The sequence below is a fragment of the Zeugodacus cucurbitae genome, chromosome 3 (genome assembly GCF_028554725.1).
Source record: "Zeugodacus cucurbitae isolate PBARC_wt_2022May chromosome 3, idZeuCucr1.2, whole genome shotgun sequence".
Lineage (NCBI taxonomy): Eukaryota > Metazoa > Arthropoda > Insecta > Diptera > Tephritidae > Zeugodacus > Zeugodacus cucurbitae.
The window spans coordinates 73,461,047-73,479,825 of NC_071668.1; the positions used below are offsets into that span (position 1 = coordinate 73,461,047).

Below are 18,779 nucleotides of genomic sequence, written 5' to 3' on the forward strand. Positions count from 1 at the left end.
AGTGCACTGATAACTCCAGCAAGCAGCAGTCAAATAACGGTGAATTCTGCCAAATTATATTCACAGCACACAAAATTCATTATAAAATCTGCTCGCATTTGCGTAGCAAAAAATAATTGCAAGCACTGTTGCCGAGTGATGTTGCCATAAAAAGCAATAATAACAACAACAACGCAACTTTGCATAATGCGTTGGCAATTTTTCGATTTGATTTATCAGCAAGTGTATACATGTTTTTGTTTTTGTTGTACATATTTCACTCGCACTGCTTTTGCTTCATTTGCTGTGTCTATGTTTTTGGGGTCTGATTGGTTGATTGCCTGCTTGGCTGCTGGGTTTTGCTGCGTTTGCTCGGTGGCTGGTTGATTACATTTACTGATTAGCGTTAATTTTGTGGCATCAAATTGGCAAATGCGCTGATGCCATTGACTGATTTGAGTTGTCTAGATGCGTTTTTGGTGTAGTAATGTAATATTTTTGGGTTGACTGAAGCGACAGCATTTTTTTGGCCGTGCCAAAAGCTGGCCTTTTTTCGTTTGTCGAAATTTGAAATAGTAAAATTTAAATAGGATTTTTGTGATTTAATTTTTGTTGATTACAATTTCCATTGAAGTTGCGAAGGAAAATGTATTTAGAATTATGTAGATATGCGAGTTGTAGATATGAGCGCAAGGTCTGAAGAATAATATGGGATTCTTGTTAGCTCTCTCAGGGTGGCGCACGTACAAAATATAGTTAATTTGTAAGGAAGTTGTCAATTTTGGTCAAGGCCTTTAAAGTATTAATTAGTTTCATAGTGCGCAAGAATTCCAGTATTGAGAATCATATTTCGATGGAGTTACCATATTTCAAAGTTTATTCGCAGATGGCGGCGGTCATAGTACTCCTGAGCACAACAACCTTTAGAGAAGTGACGATTCACTCTGATAGTAAAGCGGCGATACTAGGCCTTGGGTTTGCTGATTGTGTGCTCAGGGCTGGTTAAGGAATGCTTATCTTCACTATCAGTGCCAACGTGGTACCTTACGATTAGACTGGAACTTGACGGAGCACCGCTATTAGATTATGGTTTAGTACTAAACGGCTTCGGCTGAGCTGCGCAAGCGCTGGTCAATCATTACCACATGTGCATACGTCAGGTCCCTCTGTCCTAAGGTGATTGGTAAGATGTATAGGGAGTTCTTCATCCTGAGCAAAGTTCATATCTCCTTAGTGGTAGCGAAGTGAAATGCACATTTTCCCATCGGGATCCACGCTCTTAGTTTAAAAATCTTAACGCACGCTTGCTATAGATTTTCCCTGTAAAAAGACGAGGTGGAATCATCTCATCATATCCTTTGGAATGTCCCTCAATTTCGGAATATAGAAGTGAAAAATCTCCACAGATTCATGTCGCCTTGTCTAATTATTTAATCAACGTGATCCTGACTTCACAAAACACTCTCTCTAAAGTGTGTTTCTCTCGGAGGAGCCGTCATGCAACCTAACCTACCATATCGCAATGAACTTAAGAACCAATTAACGCATTTCAAGATCTCAAAAGTACTCAAAATTAAGAAAAATGAAACAAAATACTTAAACTATTTTAGAATCTACGGATCCTCATTATTTCATTTACATAAAAATTTTGGAAGAACAATATAAGTCAGCCGTCTGAGTGCCGGATTTACAAATAGTATAACTATAACTCAATTTAAGGACTACTGAAAGCTATATTTCAATCAGAATTCTGTCTATATGTTACGTTTGTGGTTAGAATTTTCATCTATTTAGTAAATGATCTACTAAAAGTCTCTCGAATATATCGACTCTGAAATTCTGGACTCAGAAATGTGAATGTTGTAAGTTTTCTGTGCGATAACTCTTTACGGTAAAAGAGATCTTTTGACCAACTTTAATGGAATACTAACCTCAAAACAATATATTGATGTCTCAAATGCTTCCTTCTGAGTCAAGACAAGTTCAATTTATCATACACTTGTTCCTGTAACTTTCTATTTATGGACGCTTTCTATTTAAGTCGCTCTTTCTTTTGAAGAGATTACAGTTTCGAGAACAGAGAACAGGATAATGAGCTCTTCGCTCTGCTGCGCTTAACAGTGCTTTATCGAGTATTTCGATGGTTTGTCGTATATTCAAATAACCCTAAAATAACGGATAGGAGGGTCAAATCAAGAGATCTGAGTAGCTAGTGAATGCCACGTTTTGAAAAATTTGTTCCAGATCCGATCAAAACATAGTTCCGTTGAACATGAAATGAGGTGTCATAGAACTCGAATGGATTTTTTGTAACTCAAACGATCTTATCGCATAAACTAAATGACAATTTTCATAAAATGCTTCAAAATATCCAATGTTTCTGTATATACTGATACAAAAGTTGGGGCACCCTATATGGGAATCATAAATAGAATAACAGTGATCCTACTTTAAAAATATTTTCAATATTGAAGCTAGACATGTTTTGAAAATTATGCAGGCTTTGACACTTTATTTCCACGATATACGAATAAGCAATATATCTAAACCCCACTCTAAAATAATTTTTTCTTCAACCAATAGGACCATTTACGAAATTTCACTTATCTTTAAGGCACGCAAATTTATAGAAATAAGCGCATTTTATGCAGAACACTAAACAGTTTCAATGACTTTCAAAACTGCAGTTCCTGCATACCCAGCCATGCAACTCAGCCATTAACTTGACCATTATTAAGCGCAACTAATGCGCAGCACAGCTGAGCGGTCGTTTACTTAAATTTGAAAATTTGAAAATCGTTTGTTTTCTGCTCTTTTTCCCCGTTGTTTAAATAAATTTCATGCTGATGCTCTTTCTCAATCGCTTTTGCAAAGTTATGCGCACAAGTTGAAGTCATTTTGCTATCGCATTACCCCATGGAAAATCAATAAAATCAAATTTATTTTGCATGTAGTTAGTCGCCAGCAGCAGTAGTAGTAGAAGTAGTAGTAGTAGAGGCACTTAGTTTGGGCGAAAGTTGAAAGTTTTCACAGAGAATGTCAAAAACTTAAGGCGAAGACTGTGATCGTTTGGGCGGGCTTGTGTACGGACAAAACTTTTTAATCAGTGGCAACTCTCCGGAGAGTGCAAGCGCAAGGACAACAACAACAACAGGAGCACTAACAAAATGAAAAGTTATAAGATATTAACTGGCATGGCAACAAGAAATTTATTGATATTTGAGCAGATTTGTTTATGCCGCAGTCATTTCGAAACAAATAAATGTATGTATGTCTGTGTGTGTTGGAATAAAATTGTTTGTGGCAGATTGTTGAGGCATTTTGTGGAAAACAAATATTTTTCAAATGTCCTTCTATATGCTTCAAATGTTTAAATGTGCGTATATTCGTATTCGCTTCAGTTCACCTTGCTTACTTTCACTAATGAATTGTCATATCGCTTAGCGCAAAGAAGAAAAAAACTTGGCATTTTACTTTACTTTCGAAAAATTTCAAAACTACCAAATTGCTGTCATGAAATTAAAAGCTTGAAGCCAAAGTTTGAAGACATTCTGCAAACTTTCGGTCATTACTAAGGCACATTCATTGCACACAACTTCATCTTTGTCCAGTTCATATTATGCCATGGCAACTATGGCTAACTGCTGCGCTTGTGCGTGCTTACCTGCCGCGTGTGTAGTAAGTTTTTGGTAGAAAACTTTTTAAATTTTTATACGAGATAACCGATGCGAATATCGTCGAGTTGGCCATTATGTTGAGCAACCGATTGGAGAGTCCGATGTCCATGTAAAGTTGATCCGCGAACAAATCATCGCTGTGGAAAAGAAGAGAAGCGAAGGGAATTAGTGTTGGGTGCGGAAGAATAGTTAATAACTAGTTTAAAATAAAAAAAGTTTTTTCAGCATTTTTATTATATTTTCTTTGAGTGGCAGTCATAAAATTTTAATTTTCTCTTTTCGATACGACATAAAAATTTTGCAGAGGAAATGTGGAATTTCTCATGAAACCAGTTATATATCCCATGATATTGGTTTGATTAAGAGTTAAATTTATAAATTGTTTTTCGAAAAAACTGGTCAGATTATAAATATATATATGACACTTCCTTAATTCCTTAAGGCTATTGAGGATTGTGGCTTTGAGTAAAATTCATCTAAAATATTGCAGCAATTTCTCTCAGCTATAATTTAAATATGTTCTTGCAGATAGTATAACATTTTTCGTTCTGATTTTTATACAAACTGTCTTACTGCTCTCAAAACTATGTGACCTTATCTACAGTTTTAGATTGAAACCCCTAAAAAATCAATGATCTTTGAAATAGCTAACGAACTAAAACTATTGCTGTACTATAAAGAGATTGTTATTTATAAATCCGTTCTTAAAAAATCTTCATAAAAAGCTCATACAAAAATTAGTATTAAGACGATATATTTTTGCAAGCAATGCTTGATCCAATAACACTGAGATAAACTCATAAGAAATGTGTATTATTACTCTCTGCTATCTCTACAACGCCCAGGGTTACTTGAAACAAGTGAGAAACTACTGGAAATTCGATTGAAGATAAGCACGGACGTCTGGGATTGGGTTGAGAGATTTCCTTAGGGAGTATTTATTTTTCTTTTGTCAATCGTATAGAGCCAGCCGCGGCGTCCACTTGTTGGAAATCATTATTGAAACATAACGACAAATCCTTATCTTTATAATTAAGGGGCACACCTAGTGTGAAATTTCAAAAAAAAAATCGATTTTTGGGTGAAAACGATCATTTTGTCTTACGCGTTTTTCTCGAAACAGCATTTTCCGAATTTGCTGCAGTGATTACTCAAAAACAAATGATCCGATCACTATGGAATTTTTATTACATGTTCTATATATAGTTCTCCGTACAATGACCTATCGATTTTTGATCTGATAAAAAAAACGAATTTTGGTAGGCCAAAAACGACCAAAATTTTTGATATATATCGCCGCCATATTGTCAATTTTGATTTTTTTTATCGTAGGTCATTGGACAATATTATCTAATTTAACGAGAATTTTTTTTTAAATTTCATACACGGAGAGGGCGGAATCACTGTAGCAGTGATTCGCGCCGTTGGAGATCGACTATAACTTAAAAAAATATTTTTTTTCTTCAAAAATTTCACTGTATATTCTTGAAACATGTAAACAATATATTCTTAAAATTTTGAAATAATTGATAAAGTATTTTTTTAATAAAAATTCCCAAAAATCACTTTTTTTAGGCCATTGGCAAGAAAAAATAATGTTTAAATATCCTAACCTAAAGCAAATAGTGCTTGAAAGAAAGTTGAATTGGTACGCATTTTCTATAAAGTAAATTTCGTTTCGGGCAAATGTTGAAATTTGTTGAAGTTTTTTCTATAATTTTTGACGCTCCCAATTCGGCAGTCTCCAAAATCTATTGTTATCAAATTCCAAAATCATTCAAAAACTCCGATCTTATATTCTCAGAAACACTAATCCGCGAGGTTTAGGCTGTCGAGTAGTTTAACTCACTAAACCGCTGGATTTTACAAGATTTCGCTATACAAAAATGACACTTCACAATCATTTCACCCAAGTGATTCGAAGTTGAACTACTCTAAATCCCCTGTGCGACTCTGATTTAGCGCCATCTGTTGGTCACATTTGTTTAATCCGAGCTGATTTTCACTACAAACTGTCAAAAAAAATTCACAGCTTCGGTCAAACTTTTCATAAATCCCTAAGCCCACTGCAACTCATTCTTAACAAAATAACATATACAACTCAACTAAATATTCTGCCAAACTATAACGGTGTACAATATAGATATACCGCACAAAATTTCGCCTAACATTGCAAAGTAATTGCACTTTGTGGCCTCTACACTCTGCTGCATGATTTCTCAAAGCCAGCGTGCGATATTATTACAACAAAATCCACGCCAAGTGGCACTCCACACACCTCCCTTACAACAAGTACGGTACACGGACCATAAAATTGTTTGCACACTTACCCGTAGATCCTCAAATTGAACGGCAACGTTTTCACTGAAGTCATATAAATGCGCAGCGAGTTTAGACGATCCAACGACAGCGAATCCTCATCGACTGTGAGTATGCCACTGCCGCCAACACCAACACCAGCACCAGCACCACCACCACTAACGCCACCAGTGGCAGCATCGTTGCGCAATAGTGCTGCCAACGCTGAATTGGCTGCGGTGGCAGCGGAGCGTGCCGGTGACATGGCATTACCACCAGCTGTTGCCGCGCCTGCAGTGATTTCTGTTTGTGTTGTTGCTGCCGAAGCTGATGCTGAAGCAGCGGATGCGGATGCCGATGATATGGCACTATTGTCTGCTGTTGCTGCCGCTGCCGCCGCCGCAGCTGCTGCTGCTGCTGACGTGGATGATGTTGATGTTGCTAATTGAGATGCTGCAATTGTTTCACGGTTCAACGCTGCTGATTGTGTTAAGAGTTGCAATTTTTTAATTTGCTGCAAAGTGAAATTGAAAAGTGAAACACGACGAGTTAGCGCAAAAAAAGCAAAAAAGCAACAACAGTAAATACGAGCTTAAGCAAGTTAAGTGAAAGGTAATCGTTTGTGTTGTGTTGAAGACGTACATAATTAAATTACTTGTAGCGTTTACTCTATTGAGTGGAAGAGTGGAAGTGTTGCCGACGTGAGTGATTTACTGCGGCACACCTGTTACAATTTAACTTGGCAAATTAAGTTGAAGATAGATTGGTTTTTGGTTTAGCGACGCAAGCGGTAGTTGTAAGTGACGTTTTTGTAATTTTGATTTCAGTTTCGTTTAAGTTAAGTGTGGCTACGTTAAGTTTTGTTAGTTGAGACTAGTATGTGCTGAGTTCGGTTGGGTTAGGTTATGTCAAGTTTAGATAATTGAGATTATGTTTAGTTGTTTCGTTGATGGTGGACATATAGAAAACCGATTTTGATAGCAACAATGAAGAATTTAATAAGGAAAGAATAATGATATTATTTAAGCCGCTTTTAAGGATTCCTATTCAAAGTTTGAAAAACCGTCTGATTAGTAAACGTATGTGTTTTTCTGTCGCTGAAATCGTTTTTATATTTCAAATTTAATGTAATTTATTGTAAATAGTTCAAAAAGTAATAATAACTTTCTAAATTAATTTAAGTTGGTTTAAGAAAAACTTAATTGGATAAACAAAATAAAGTTAAAGTTAAGTTTTGCTAAGTACAACTATTGAGATTTGATCTAAATAATAATATGTGCGATTGGATAAGCTGGCTATTGTTTAAAATAATTATATAAGAAACATACAAATTGAATGATAGTTCGTTATTTCAATAACGTTTTCGAGGAATCAGCGTCTCGTCAAATATAAATATTCCATACTAAGCAGTACAGAATATAAAGGGTGATCCATTTCGAGGTTTTATACTTTTTTAAAGATAAAATACGTAAATTTGAAATTTAATGATGTTTATTATTATTCGAAATAATATTTTTTTATGATTATCTCCATCAAATGTTGGTCGCAGCTACGTCTCAGATGGTCCATCCGTTGAGTCCAAATTTCGATGACTCGTTCGAGGCGCGATTGACCGCATATACTTTAGACTTTACATATCCTCACAGGAAAAAGTCTGACGGTGTGATAGCAATCGCCCTTCCCAAATCAATCAATATATCAATCAATATAATATCAATAAATCCAAAACAAATGTTGAAACCAAATGTCGCCGGAATCGGAAATTTCAATTTCAGGCATCAACTAGTCGCTTATCATTTCGCGATAACGGTCGCTATTGAGTGTTACATTCTCACTAGCATCATTTTTGAAGAAAAATGAACCGATGCTTTCAGCGACCCACAAAACACAACAAACAGTTGTTTTTTCTGAATGAAATGGCAACTTTTGAATCTATTCAGCTTGCTATGCGTTCAAAATGCGGCAACAACAAAACACTTAAAACACTTGTTAATATTTTTTTATACTCTCGCAACGAAGTTGCTAGCAACAAAGCTTCTGTTAGGTGTTGAAAACTACTAAAAATGCTTTAATTCAGTAAGGAAAAATTATAAAGAAGGTACGGAAGAGCTCCACTCAAAATGGTACACAAAATTTTAAATGGGCGTGGTTCCGCCCACTTATGGGTCAAAAACCATATCTCCGAAACTACTCGACCAATATCAATGAAATTGAAAATTGGTTTGTGATATTTTCTTGGCATCCCAATTATATGTTGTGAAAATAGGCCAAATCAGTTCACAACCACGCCTACTTCCTATATACCAGAACTTTGAAGTCGATCTAAATCGTTTACTTTACATTATGTAAAGTAGGCACTAATAACTATTTCGGAACAGAACTTTGCATATGACATCGCTGTTCTAAAAATCGTCGAAATCGGCCCATAAGTTTTCAAGGCCCCATAACATGAGGACCTCAGTGCTTCTAATGTTTTTTTACCGAAAATATAGGTAAGTCTCTCAGATATTTTGAAGAAATTCAGAGGGAATATCTTTTTTTTTTAATAATTTGTCTTCGTGCTTAAAATGCGTGAAATCGAGTCATAACTTCACCTAGCTCCATATACCTAATATTAGGGTTTTCAAACTGTCAATGGACTTTATACCATAAAGTTCAAATATGTGAATATGTGAGTCAAATTGTTTTATTAATAAAATTAAATAAATAAATTGCGAGAGTATAAAATGTTCGGTTACACCCGAACTTAGCCCTTCCTAACTTGTTTATATTCCAATTTATTGCAATAAACCTTAACTTTTCTGTTGGATATTTTTTTCAAAGACTAATACTAATTAATATCAACTTTTCAATTCAATATTTTCAGTTTTAATGCTTAACATATGAGTTAAAATTTACACAGACGTATTGCCATTATTTTAGCACATGGAAATAATAAGATTTTTTACAAAATTATATTTAGCAGTGACAAATTGCTTTCATATTTGCTTAAGCATAAGATGCTAACAAGCATTAAAACACTTTTCAAACGTAAAAACGCTAAGCTGTTTCCAAAAAAAAGCCCGCCGTAGCAGACTAAATAAACAAAAATAGATTATTCCATTTGATTGCAAATGCATTGCTTTTTATTAAAATTAAGCATCTATAGATATCTGCTATCTATAAATATAACCCACATAGAAAGAAAATCTCACACCTAATATTCATTTATATTTGTATATTTATCAATATATTCTCCTGCCAATTGAACTGTAATAAATCGACTAAGCAGCTCAGTTAAAAAGTCAACAAATAAATCCGGATGAACATGAAACGCTTAAACTGGTATAAATAAGAAGACACAAAAATTAAGTAGCATGTAATTTATATGTCAATGTCAAGCCTGATTTGGCAGAGAGACGGATATTTGATAGCATAGATAGCTTATAGATTGTAGGTTGTGAACTGTGTTGTTGTTGTGTGCATGCGTCTCTGCGCTTTATGCTGAGCTGTCAATTTGTTAGTCATAAATTAAGCAAAACAAATTGATCGGCAAATAATGCAATAAATAAATAAAGTCGAACAGATTGATGTTTTGTGACAAATTTATTTATTACTGCAGACTGGCAAAAGTTTATAATAATTTATTAGCAAGTGAAATTAGGTCAAAGTCAAAGACGACATTTATTAGCTTGGTTTATTGGGTGATATCAATTAAAATTGATCAAAATGATTGAATGAATTCATTTTAAATTTAAATCAATTTAATTTGAGCAGTCTTCGATTTTCTTCAGCTCACCGCTAGTTAGGTTTGAGTCCAGCTTTAGTGTCGAGAAATTTATAATTCAATATATTATGTGGCTAATTGTTTATTATAGTAGAAATTATTTGCTTTCAAATTCATTATGCCAGTCTGTTTGATTTATACCAGTTGTTTGTACGCTTCACCGCTCAGAGAAGGGAATATAAAAACAAGGATGTGAGCTCTTTATGCTGAAACATCCTCTGAATTCACAAGGTTTAACAGCGAGTGATATTTCTACTTTTTGAATAACGATTGAAGAAAAAGGATTGATATGAAACTATGTGGTATAAAATCATTGAAGAATTCATAGGTTCATGAGGAAAAATAAGGCGAGATATCTATTTATTGTTAATCTCTGTAGTCTATGTATATAGTATAAGGGAAGAATTAAAGAGCCTGAAACTGCTAAATGACATGGTTTCCACCAATGAGGACTATATATTCAACATACATAATTATCAAGCCAAAAATCTGAAACTGTCAGTATCTATCACATCTTCTAGTTGCTTTTGAGGTGGTGAACAGAGAAGATCTTCATTTTAGAGCTCTTTCGCACTTTATAAAGACATTATTAAGGGTAATCAACAAATATTTGAAATATTACCTTGCTTCCATAGCTTATTGAGCTATCAGCTGACTGGTTGCCTTTTATATTGCAAGCTTTTAACTTCGCACACTTATTTTTTTTCAATAAAGAAGCATTGGTCGTTTCTAAGCAGGCGAGCTATTTTGCTATTATAACCCTTGAAATATGTACTTCACTCATAAGTTATGTTTTACTGCTTGATATTAACATTGAAATTCAATCGATGAAGTAATAAATATCTTAACGACTTTATGTGCCGTGAAATTGTGCTTAAGACATTTATGAACAGAAGGGATTATTCTCCGATGACATTTTTTTATGCTTAGTGAGAGATGATGTACAAATATTTTATTTTTGTGGCATTTTAAAATTATAGCATACTTCTTCTATGCTTCTTAAATTCGAATATACTAAAAATTTCGTGGTGTTAATGGTTGGATGTACGTGACGTATGAGCAACATTAAAAATGGTTTCAAAATTTTTTTCATTGAATGAAGAAATTGTGGTAAATTTTACAAAAAACTGAAGAAAAATACTACAAAAAAATTAATGAAATATCAAAAAATTATTTGCTTTTAATTTTCAAAGTCGATTATTAAAAGTGCTTCCCATTTTAGATTAGATTAGATTTATTAGAGGATCGCACTGCGATCTACGGTCTATTATGACCTCCTATTTATCATAGAATACCATCCAGTCCTGTAGCTCTAAGAAAGCTTAGCAACGCAAATCACAGAATCTGCATAGGTCTGTAGAGCAGCAGTTTGTTTAGATGACACCTTAGTCTGCAGTGGCCAGTGTAGAGTGCCACTAGTTGTCTCATTTTGTTTCTTGGGAGCGCAATAATTTGCTTGAATCTTTTGCGGTTGCGGTTCCAGTAGCGATTCCTACTTTCTAATTCGCCTTCGAGTAGTCCATTTCTCAGAGCTTGCAGAACAACGGCAATGAAGGGGTCTGGTGGCCGCGGCTTTCTTAGCTAGCTGGTCTGCGAGTTCGTTGCCTTGTATACCTCTGTGTCCCGGTACCCAGAACAGTGTTAATTTGTTGTTGCTGCACACTCTGTTGAGTTTTCCAATACAGTTCAGGACCAACCCCGAGTTTATTTCGAAGGATGATAGTGCCTGGACAGCCGCCTGGCTATCACTGATGATGACAATTTGTTCGCCGTGATAGTTCCTGTCTGATATTATTTCAGCGCATTTGCTAATAGCATAGACCTCAGCCTGAAAGATACTGGGAAAGTTGCTGGGTGCTTTTGCTAATGACTTCCTTAAGAGAGGAGTCCTCTCAATCTCTTTTGTTATTCAATACTAACTTGAATTTCCTTTCAAAGTGCACCTTTTTGGTAATGTCGACCCTTGGAAGGAGAATGTCGCCATTGGAAGTTTCCTCCCTATGGTCTCCAATTGTCGGGCGTTTACCATCCTGCTGCTTCTTGGTCCTGGTCTCGTCAGGGACAGTAAAGTACTGTTTGCTGTAGAGCCAATCATCATGTGGAGTGGGGTTAGGTTCAGGATTGCCTCGCAGGGCCAACCGCTGCAGTTTTGGCTTTGGTTTATGCTTCCCATTTTACTATTAATGTAAGTCAACCTTGGTAATTTTAATCTCATAAATTTTGATAATGGCATTCCATCATCTCTTAGTAAAAATTTATAACGCAACACTTAACAATTACTACCAAAAAATCAGTCATTATCACATTTAAAAAGATTTCCCAATAATTTTAAATCTGATAAAATTTTAAATCTTCACTCTTCCATTTATTTTACTTTTATACTCAAATATTTCAGTCTGTCACGCAATTTCGAACCACAACAAACAACAAATTGCTATCTCTCTCCCAAATTGATGGATTTTATACGTTTTACACATTGCAAACGCGCCTGAAACTATGCTAGTGTACAAATCTCGATGCATTAAATTGTTAGAAGCTTTCGTTTGTTAGTTCAATTCCAGCATCATTGTTGTGCTAAATTGAATTTAAATTTTTTACAAGCTTTGCAGCAATCAATAGTTGGGATTTTTAATCCTTTAAGGTTAAAGATTCATTACTTTTTGGAGGAAGTGAGGGTAAATGTACTTCAGGTGTTTCATTATCCTATTTTGTGTACTGTTTGATAAATGGAAATTATTATTGCAGATTAAAATAAAACAAAAATTCTTCAAAACTGACAATGAAAGTTAATTTGTAAAGGAAAACAGAAACAGAATTCCATACAAACATTTTTTTTTTTTTAGTCAGCTGGAGGTAATTAACATCAAGAAATGCTTATATAATGAGAAACTGAATTAAAGCAATTAAAAGAAAACTGTGAAATAAATTATGCAGCGGACGAAATTAAATTTATTACCGAACAGAAACAGAATTTAAAATTTTAAATATTTTAGAAAACCAGTTTTTTTTAATTTAAGTTTTTTAAATATAAAACAATAGTAAAGAATTCGAAATTAAATTTATTACCGAACAGAAACAGAATTTAAAATTTTGAATATTTTAGAAAACCAGTATTTTTTATTTAAGTTTTTTAAATATAAAACAATAATAAGGAATTGGAAATAGACATGGTGGGTTTATTCTAAACAGAAATTATGGGTAGAAACAGAATTTATGAACAGAAACAGAAATTATGGGTAGAAACTGAATTTATGAACAGAAACAGAAATTATGGGTAGAAACAGAATTTATAAACAGAAACAGAAATAAAATTTTGTAACAGAATATGTGAACAGAAACAGAAATTTTGTGCCAAAACTGAGAAAAACTGAAACTTGATGAGTGATAAATGTGTAAAAGCAATAACAGTGTAAATACAACAAAAATAGATTTCTAGTATACTTAACGAAGAACATTAAATCTAAACCAGAAATTCTGGAAGAACTTAAGCCTATCGAAATCATCGCTGGACTACTTGAAATGCTCAAAAATGTGGTGGAGAAAGTAACGAAAGTGAGATATTTCACTATGAAACTATTTCACTCAACTTTTTTTGTTTTTGTATATTCTAAGCAAACCTTAAAAATGCTACATAAGTCCAAACATCTCGTTCTAAAAAATCTGAGCAAATCATTTTTAAACTATTACCTGTGCAATAACGCTGTAGTAGAAATATGCACGATATAAATTCTTCAACTTTTCTGCTCAAAAATTGCAATGCAGAAAAGTCGTAGTAGAGCATAATGCGCTTACCTGTTGGCTATTAAGTGATTGCGTATTTTGCATGACTTTGTCGAGAATGTGCAAAATTATTTCAGCTGCCATCTCACGTTCCAGCTGTGTGCCCTTCAGCTGCAGATACGTATCGACCTGGAAGAGATGAACATTTTGAATACAAAGTGAATGTCAAATATGAGGAAGAAAAAAAGAAATTAAGAAAAAAATTTTGGAAAATACGCTTAGAGAGAGAGTTGTAGATTTTGATAATATTCATATGCTGGCAATTGTACACTGAGAGAAATTTAGCGATATTTAGTTTAATATACTTATTTTATATATTATTGTATGATATTTGCGCCATTGGTAGCGTCATCAGGGGCGCGACAATTCTAGTTTCTCTGCAATTCTTCCAGATTTTTGTAAGAATTGAAGGTCTGCTCTGTTCCTCTTTATATATTTCTCATCTTTCAACGGAAATACCAATGAAACCTGCTCATAATTTCTCTGAGTGACTTGGTTTTAGCATCCTCGGTGAAATTGTGTGCATTTATGCCACATCCTGCCTAAACGTAGCAGCAAAACTCAGTTGAAAGGACACTCAAGAACCACACGCACGCAAAAAGGGAGTGAGTCAACATGCACTGCATGTAAGAGCAAATAACTTCCGACAAAAGTGAAATCTAATAAAGTACGAGTTTTTTTTTTATCAAGCGCACACATTTTTTTTCCATAATTTGCTACTTTGAAGGGCGGCGAGTGCACACATGCGAGTATTGCATATGCAACGCTGCCACCAAGCGAGCACATGTGAACAGGTAGTAAATATGTGCTGAAGCAAAAAGGCAAAGAGCAAAGATGTTCGAAAATTTGTGGCTGCCGTGAATTGCTGGTAAGTGCATTAGAATGAAAAATTGCACTTTCTCAACTGTGTAACGGGGAACTGCTGTCGACACCGCCATCAGCAGGCTCACCTTTATCAGTGCATTGCCATCATCAGCTTCATCATGAACAACCATCATTATTATCTTGGTTGGTCTGCGTGTGTTGGTTCTTTGCTTTTTAGATGAGCTGCCACTTTCGTTATTTATATGATTTGTTGCTGCTTTTTTGTGCTTTTTACTATTCTATTCTATGCTTCCGGTACTTTCTGTTCACTTTCTGTTTGGTTTGTTGAGAAATGTTCAAGCAGTGGTTGTGTGCCACAAGTGTGGTTGCAGTTAAAAAATGTGGCAGTGGTTGCTTTGGCCGGATTGCACCTGAAGAAATGTGCGGCTTTTGCAGTGAAAATTTTGTGGTGTGAAATGTGGAATATTGTTGCTGTAGCGAGCAAGCACAATCGTTTATCTTCAGTTGGCAAACCTTTTTTATGAAAATGTGTGCTTGTGTGTGTGGGAACTAACAAACATACATATATTTAGTTTATAATGCTTCTTGTATGATTTAGAAAAAAAACCTTAAAGTTTAGTGACGATATTGATTGTATTTTGTTTTACGAGGGTTCGTATTAACCTTTCTGGGCTAATGACATAAATTAGATATTAGGTCTTAATACTTTTTTTTAACATTTATTCAATATAAATAGAAGAGGATTCAGAAGAACGGTTTTTTTTAAGTATAGAAGATTTTCAAGAACAGTCTTTTGGCAAGGTAGCTCGTATTGAATATAAATTGCGAATACTTCTATTATAATGACAGCTGGTTTGACAGCTTCATCCAAGTAATTGTAAATTGTATTTCGAAGACCTGTCTAAAATTTCATCAAGAACGGTTAAGACAGTTTAATGTTTTTAGTGACAACGAATCTACCATAGGGGTTTTTTTTTATATAGCGAAGGAAAAGCTAAAGCTCTTTAAATAATTACTCAGATCGACTACACAGCTCTATCGAAAGTATTCGAGAATGTTCTCATAAAGAGGCTCACATCAATGACAGATCGAACACCTTATACCAGTACAACAGTTCGGCTTTCGTGATCATCATTCAACCATTGACCAGCCGAACACCGTATCGTTAATTACGTTGAAAATGCTATGGATAAAGAGAACGTTTTTTCGGCGGCCTTCTTAGACTTGCCTCAGGCTTATGATAGAGTTTGGCATTCGGGTCTATTGCTGAAATTAAAATGCATGTTACCCAAACAATATTGCGAAATAATTGCTTCCTACCTAAAAGATAGATACTTTCGCATAAAACAAGAGGATGAATATTCAAACATGCAACCGATAGAAACGGGGGCTCCCCAGGGAAGCGTGTTGGTGCCAATGCTTTACTTGCTTTTTACAAGTGATATCCCCACTGACTCAAGTTATGTGACAGCGACATTTGCAGATGACACAGCCCTGTTAGCAGCAGGAGAGTCAACCTCAATATCTACCCTTCGAGTGCAAACAGCAGTCAATGCAATTACTAAATGGGCTTCCAAGTGGCGCATTAAATTAAACGATTCCAAATCAATGCACGAAGACTTTACTTAAAAAAAACCATCATACCATCCCATTTATATAAATGGTACTTGTATACCACATCACAATAATGCTAAGTACCTAGGAATCACACTAGATGCTAAGCTTCGCTGGAAAGAGCATGTTAAGAAAAAAAAGGTGTGAGCTTGATTTAAAATTTGCTAAGTTTTACCATCTGGTCGGTAGGAGATCCACGCTTTCAATCGAAAACAAGCTGTTTATATATATATAATCAAATACTAAAGCCAAGTTGGACCTATGGAGCTCAACTATGGGGTTGCTCAAGGTACTAAGGTACTAAGAAGTATAGTTAATGCTCCTTGGCATGTTAGATCTGCTGACCTTGATCAGCACCGTGATCTTGGTGTGAATTCAGTAGTAAACGAAATAACCAAACTTGCACGGACTCACGAAATGGGGCCCATACAGCATGCAAATGAAGAGCCATCCAGACTCCATCCAGACTCAACTTCATAATGCTGAACGAGAAAATCTACTGAAACGTAAGAGGCCTTCAGACTTAGCAAGGCAACTGTAGCAGCAAATGAATTTCTCGAACATTTAGCTTTTAATTATTATTTTTAACTTATTAGAATTGAATTGTTGTTAGTATTATCATTGTATACAAGGTACAATTGTAATAAAAAAAGATCGACTACACATATTCAAGAGATGTTATAGTAGTATTAAAAAATAAATTTTAATTCAATTCTTAGACTATTTAAAAAATCTCCCATCGTCCAAATTCCAGTTTTAGTCTTAACTAAAGACTCATATTATATTTCCCTTTAGGTAATCCTGTTAGAAGTTCTGCTGACAACATGGACACAGTTATTTTATTTAGATTATTTCTAGACAATACAAAGCTTGAATAAAATTTTAATTTTTTTTTATAAAAAAAAAATATGAAAATAAGCAGTTTTTTACGGAAATGTAACCCCTTAATTACTTCTAAAAATCACCTATATTCATATTTGTTATCACGAAAAGGACAAAGGTCACCCACGTATATTTGATATGCTTAAAAATCTACCAAATCCCAATAGCCATGAAATCATGCTCGTCTTCGATTTGGGCTGGCTGAGCTGGTTTGCGACAACAGCACATTTTGACCAAAGAAAATCCGACTTTATCCGCTTTGAGTGCAATTTTGAAAAATGAGCACGAACTGACACTTGTGACAAATGATATTAGACAAATAATAAATAAAACATAAACATGAAGAAAGCTAAATAAAGTAAGCAAGTAACAAATTCCCAAGAATTTTCAAAATTCGAAAATTTATTTTCTGTGGCAATATTAATAAATATTTGTATACAATATTTTCATAAATAAATAAGCATCACCACTGCAAGGCTACTATAGTTGAAGGCCTTTAAAAAAGCGCTTTGCTCGCAAGTCATATGCGGCGCACGCTTTATCTCGGCCAGCGCACAAAGCTATGTGCTTTTATGGTGTTTACGTGACAGTTTTTATATACGGGGAGTGCAATTTTAAAATGCACGTAAACATTTGCCAAACAATACCGTTGTGTGCTTGACACACATTAAATAAATACATATATATATGAAAAGCGATTGCTTTTACTACACACAACATTTTGCAGCACACGCTTTTACGGAGATTTCAGGTCACATTAAAACAAAAACAACAATAAAAATGCAACTCAACCTCTTGGTACTCACCTCATGTAGCATATCGATGAGAAAACCCGCCTCGCCGGGCAGAAAACGCTTATGTCGCTTCGCGGTGTATTCAAAGCATGCCTTTAGTATGGCCGACGAGTTGGTTTGCTGGTAGCCAGCGCTTAGTGCACGAAACTTATTGTAAAGCGCCAAAAGTTGATCGTGTACGCAGAGCGAAAAATCGGGTAACAACCATGTTGAATTGCCTGTATCGCGGCTTTCACAAATGCGCCGCGAGTGGCCCTCAAAACCGCGCGGACAGTCGGCAACAATGGCGGCGCCTGGTGCACTTGTCGGCCAACGGACACCGTACAGCGTGTCGCTGTGGCACACACGTACCGCATTGTGGTCGATAACGGTAATGTAGACACTCTTCGATACCGGACGCACTGTGTTCGAGACAATGCATGTGTACTCGGCGGATTTCTGTGTGCACAAAAGAGGCGGAAGAGTATAATAAATGTGATTTATATTAAAGGTACAAAAAAAAAAAAGCTTAGAGCTACTATAAAAGCAGTTTCGCGTGCTTCAAGCACACGCTCTCTCACCTGTATATTGTTTATTTTCAGTATGCTTCCATCGGGATACAGATCTTCCCACATCACTGTGGCGGGATTCGATTGAAAGAGTACACCGTTACGTGTCCAACTGTAGCCGAGCTGTGCGTAGCGTTTAATGTCATCGTTGCCGGGTGAGAGACAGCGCACACGCAGCGAATCACCGCGTTGCAGCGTCACACTGGCGGGATCGACGCGTAGGCGTGGCGGTGTTTTGATATGCACATGCAGTGAGCGACACTGTTCGATGCCCCAATCGGTGACCTGTTGAAGAGAAGTAGAAATATTAGGGGGAATTAGAAAGATTGAAGACACTTGTTTTCAAAAATGTGTTAAAAGTTTTCTCAGTTGCCATTTGATATCTGACATTTGTTGTCATTTCTGATCTAATATTCATTTGACAGCTGTCATCTGACATCCGTTTTATAGCTTGTATCTGAGATCTGTTTGACATAGAAGAACTTATTGGAGCTTTCAAAGCTTTAGAGCTGTTTTATTGACTCTCATCATAGATATCGATGATATTTGATAACTTTAATCAGTAAATGTTGTTACTGTTAGACTCGCAATAAATCATGCCCTCTATATTATTAAT

The 18,779-nt window shown here is 35.3% G+C and overlaps 1 protein-coding gene across 1 annotated transcript in view; it reads right to left on the reverse strand.

The window, feature by feature from the left end:
* Positions 1–18,779, reverse strand: part of LOC105215938 (uncharacterized) — a 276,247-nt gene that overhangs the window by 50,610 nt on the left and 206,858 nt on the right. The window contains exons 9-13 of the mRNA XM_054227988.1: positions 18,176–18,448; positions 17,628–18,053; positions 13,513–13,629; positions 5,987–6,468; positions 3,644–3,793 (exon numbers count right to left, since the gene is read on the reverse strand). Of these exons, the coding sequence (XP_054083963.1) occupies positions 3,644–3,793; positions 5,987–6,468; positions 13,513–13,629; positions 17,628–18,053; positions 18,176–18,448 (1,448 nt within the window). The remainder of the gene's footprint in view (positions 1–3,643; positions 3,794–5,986; positions 6,469–13,512; positions 13,630–17,627; positions 18,054–18,175; positions 18,449–18,779) is intronic.